Below are 4,391 nucleotides of genomic sequence, written 5' to 3'. Positions count from 1 at the left end.
CTATTTATTTGAAATAGCAGAGCTTCATTGGTTAATTCATAGTACTTTTAAAACTTCATAGAAATCACAAGTCAAGTACATATTGACAAGTACAATATTTGTCTTTGAAGTGCTGTGAAAGGCAATACTTACAGATAGCCTACTCCAAACATTTTACTTAACCCATTTAGACCTGAGGCCAATTAAAAGAATGCCTTACAAATGTTCTGAAAACGTATAGAAACAAGGCAGAAGGAAAGGCAAGGTGCATCAAGAAACAATAATAATAAAAATTGTAATAAAAAAACAGGGCAAACAAATAATTGGATTGAAGAGCATAGTTACATGTCTGAATGGGTACAGTACTCAAGTGAAGCTACTAAATTAATGTCCACATTATGATAGTCATATTTTGAAAGAAAAAGGTATTTTAGAAAAGCAAGCAGAATAGTACATTTCATGCTTAATTTATTTAAATTTATGCTGTGAAGTTTGTTTGTTTTATACTTTTATGATTCTTGAATCTAGATGTCTCTACTTTGTTACAAGAACAAGGACCACAATGGAAATATGTCTTTTAACAGATCTAAATAAATCAAATCCATATTTAAAGTAATTAAAATAAGACGCCAAAATGGTCATGACCATGGCCATTTCTTGACACCAGGAACTGGAAGGTCACACTCCATTTCCTGGCTACGGCCGATTAGAGCATACACCTTCTTCATTAGTTCTGGCACCTGGTGTCTGTCTGCTATCTTGTTCTGAAATACATGGTACCTGTCACCACACTGCTTAACTACGTCCTTCAGATCGACAGTGCGATTCACAAATGCTTCCAAGGACGTGTTTTCACGTTTTAGGCTTTCACCATGAGTAAAGAGGATGATCGTCTTCTCTCTAATTTTCTCACTGAAAGCTTTTTCCATGTTTTCCAGTATGCCTCTCTCACCATCTGTGAATCTGCCTAACTGCATCACCAGTAAGTACACACAAGGCCCTGGCTGAAGGAGAGCTTCGCAATTCTTCACATGTTGTTCTAGTGTTTGCGTGTCTACTTCATCAAAGTCTGGTGAATCAATGACATTAACACGTATACCACGGATAAAAAAATCTCCATTCTGACACTTTTTAGTAACCGGTGTTGAGCTCATTTCTGATCGGAACTGTGTCTTTTCCAGGATTGTATTTCCACATGCACTTTTTCCAGTGCCTGTCAGTCCAAGCAGAACGATGTTGATGCCGTCACCTTTTCCTGTGTAAAACATGAAAGAGAGAAAAATAATCAACATAGATTAGCAGCCAGGCATTCATCGTTGTCAAGAGCAGTGGACTAGGGGGAAAAAAGGGAAATCCCAGACCCAATATTACCATTGACAGTAATGTTAATCTATTCATGCAATTAAAGTGTTGATCAACATCGGGCTCTTAGAGCTTTTCTTGAGCTGATCAGCTCATAGGAACATGATAATTTATCCATTATGCTATAGTATGCTACAAAGCAACTGAGAATAACTTATGGCATACCTCTCGTTGATTCAGCCCGAGGCTCATGGCTTCCAGGGGGCAGGCTAGGATGGCTATAATAAAGGGAAAACGTAATTAAATTATTTTTATTTTTATCAGACATGGAGAATGTTTGGTTGTGACAATAATCAAAACCAAACCATTTTCCCTTTACCTGGAGGTGTCTTCAGCCGGTTCCCTGAAGAACTTGGGTAGAGAATCCAGTGGCAGCACAACGAGGAATTGACTGGTTGTCTGCAACTGATCAATTTGCTTTAAGATGTCATCTCTTGACTTCTGATTTATCACAACTAAGGATATGTCAGGATCGCTAATGTCCTTTGTTGGACCATGAGTCATCCTAAACCTGGCATTTTCAAAGTTCACAATTCCTGTTTCCTTATCTACATTTGTATCGTAGTCTTTCCCCAGGATGATGTTTGCAAGGGACCTTTTGGGCTCATATTCTTCTCCCAAGAGAGCAACTGAAATCTTCTTTTCTGTGAAACAGTTATAAACGTTTTTGTTAAATGGTTGTCATGCTTTCTAATGATTAAATTAGTGTGTAGTACATATTTCTTTAAATAATATATTCATTTTGGACCTCAATATTTGGATATTTTTGTGTGATCCTTTAAGACTTAAGTGACTGTACTTGTGCTGTTTGCATGTCTGTCTAATAAAATATCTAATCAATCAATCAAGTTAATTATAATCACTATTGCAATTTGAATATTTTTGCGCAATCAGGCTAATGTTATTGAACGTGTATAAACACAAAAATACAGATAAAGTATTAAATGATAGTCCAAGTTATCAAAAAAGTACTTACCGTCACCGTGAGACATTTTGTCCTGCTTTGAGAAAAACTATGCTCCCCCAGAGAGATGGGCTGGGATCTGATGATGTGTGCCAGTTATATATCTGCCTGTTATGTAAATATGTTAAATAGGAGGCGTGTTCAAAATCATCTTGGCCAGTATAAACTGAACTGAATATTTCCATATTCACTGTTAACCTTGCCTTCACTTTAAGCTGAAATGGGTTCAGATCAATCCTCTGATGAAAGGGCTCCCTCTCGTCCCATTCCTCCTTCCATTCCTGCAGGTAAGGTATTCCAATATGTTTAGCCAACAAACCCAACATTGAACTAATTAGTGAATTCAGCTGGTGTAATAGCCATATTCGTTAGACAAGCACTAGCTACACAAAACATTTTACTTTAATTCACACAGTAGTAGTAGTAGTAGAATAGTAGTAGTAGTAGTATTGAATTTATGATAATGATAATAGTAATATTGTTGTTATTGTTGTTAATATACTGTATATAGTATTAGTAGTAATATTATTATTATTATATATTTTTAGGTCCTGATCTGAGAATTGTTTTGATTGGAAAAACCGGCGTGGGGAAGAGTGCCGTCGGCAATACGATCCTTGGAGACCCAGGTGCATTTCCATCCGTACTCTCTGCCGGCTCAGTGACTAAGCATTGTGAAAAGCGTGCTATAGATTGGTGCTCTCGAAAGATTAGTGTGGTAGACACACCAGGCATCCTTGACACAAACCAATCTAAAGAAGTGATCCAAGAAGAAATCCTGAGATGCATCCAGTTCTCAAGCCCTGGCCCTCATGCAATCGTGCTCGTCATACAAGCCAATCGATTCACCAAAGAAGAGAGGAATTCTGTGGAGGCCCTGCAGGAGCTGTTTGGGCCAATGGGTGACAAGTACATGATTGTGCTGTTCACCCATGGTGATGCTTTTACTGGTCAACATACCATTCAAGAGTTTGTGCGCACCGGCACGGCAGAGCTTCAAAGTGTAATCCAACGCTGTGGAAGCAGGTTCCATCTCTTTGACAACTTGAGCACAGACAGATGTCAAGTTGTTGAGCTGATCAAGAAAATTGATGACATGGTTGCAGGCAATGTAAATGCATGCTACACCAATGCGATGTATAGGGAGACAGAGAGAGTCCTTAACCAACAACCAGAGCCACGAGAAGTGGCTGAACAGAAAACATATGATTTCAGCTTCTTAACAGAATTGGCGGCATCAGTCGTGAATTTCCTGTTAAAACTTCGAGCTTGAGCAGTTTTTGTCAATGGCCTGTAATCCCTATCAACACTGAAGTCCTATCTCTGTCCTATACAGAACACGGTTACAATAAAAATCTATAGCACACGATGGTGACGATGCCCCCTCTTAAAGTCATGAATAGACACATGTATGCTGTGATATATTCTATTTCATCATACTGTATAAGGAGGACTGATTTTATCAAATGAAATGAAAAGTAAATTGTTCAATCTTGAATCTGTCTCCCTTGTTCTTTACCCAATCATTTACAACACATTCAATTTGTACATTTTAAAGCAGGGGATTTCAACTGGTGGTCCATGAAGGTATTGCATGTGGTGCCTGACCATTTATTAATGTAGGAAAATGAAGATATTCATACGTTTTCTTTTTGAGAAACTTAGATCACTGTTTGTGTAATATGAGGACAGTGGAATGAAAGACATTATTATTATCATCATCTTCAGTGCTAATTTGATAATCCAATTCCAAAAGTACCAGCTTAACTTTGTAAAGTCGTTGTCAGGCACAATTCCCAGAGCTTACAATAAAAGCCATCAGGTATTTTTACGTTTTGCAAATACATCTCTGTCCCTGTCCCTTCTATAGCCAATATTTGACAGACTCTGTAACATGATCGTATCCCCATGCGACACAAAAGTGGTCCCCAGGTAGATTGTTAGACAGAGTCTGCCTCAGAATGAACCAAATAACTTTATACAGAACTTAACTTGTGCAGGAGACAACTTGTTAAGCTGTTTTAGGCATGGTTTTAGATTGCGGCTGCATAAATGGTTAATCCTTGTAGTTTCCAAAGCATCAAGG

At 38.0% G+C, this 4,391-nt stretch overlaps 1 protein-coding gene across 1 annotated transcript; it reads left to right on the top strand.

Annotated features, from left to right (window-relative positions):
• Positions 1–2,525: 2,525 nt before the first annotated feature.
• Positions 2,526–3,625, top strand: LOC310878646 (GTPase IMAP family member 7-like; the record flags this gene model as incomplete). The annotated part of the gene is made up of 2 exons (XM_083793008.1): positions 2,526–2,592; positions 2,854–3,625. 2 exons carry the CDS (start codon positions 2,526–2,528, stop codon positions 3,576–3,578), a joined length of 792 nt encoding a protein of 263 aa, XP_083649134.1. The 3' UTR covers positions 3,579–3,625.
• Between the last annotated feature and the right edge of the window lie 766 nt (positions 3,626–4,391).

This window comes from Protomyctophum parallelum (genome assembly GCF_964188405.1).
Source record: "Protomyctophum parallelum genome assembly, chromosome: 21".
In the NCBI taxonomy this organism is placed as follows: domain Eukaryota; kingdom Metazoa; phylum Chordata; class Actinopteri; order Myctophiformes; family Myctophidae; genus Protomyctophum; species Protomyctophum parallelum.
This window is presented reverse-complemented; position numbering and strand designations above follow the sequence as displayed.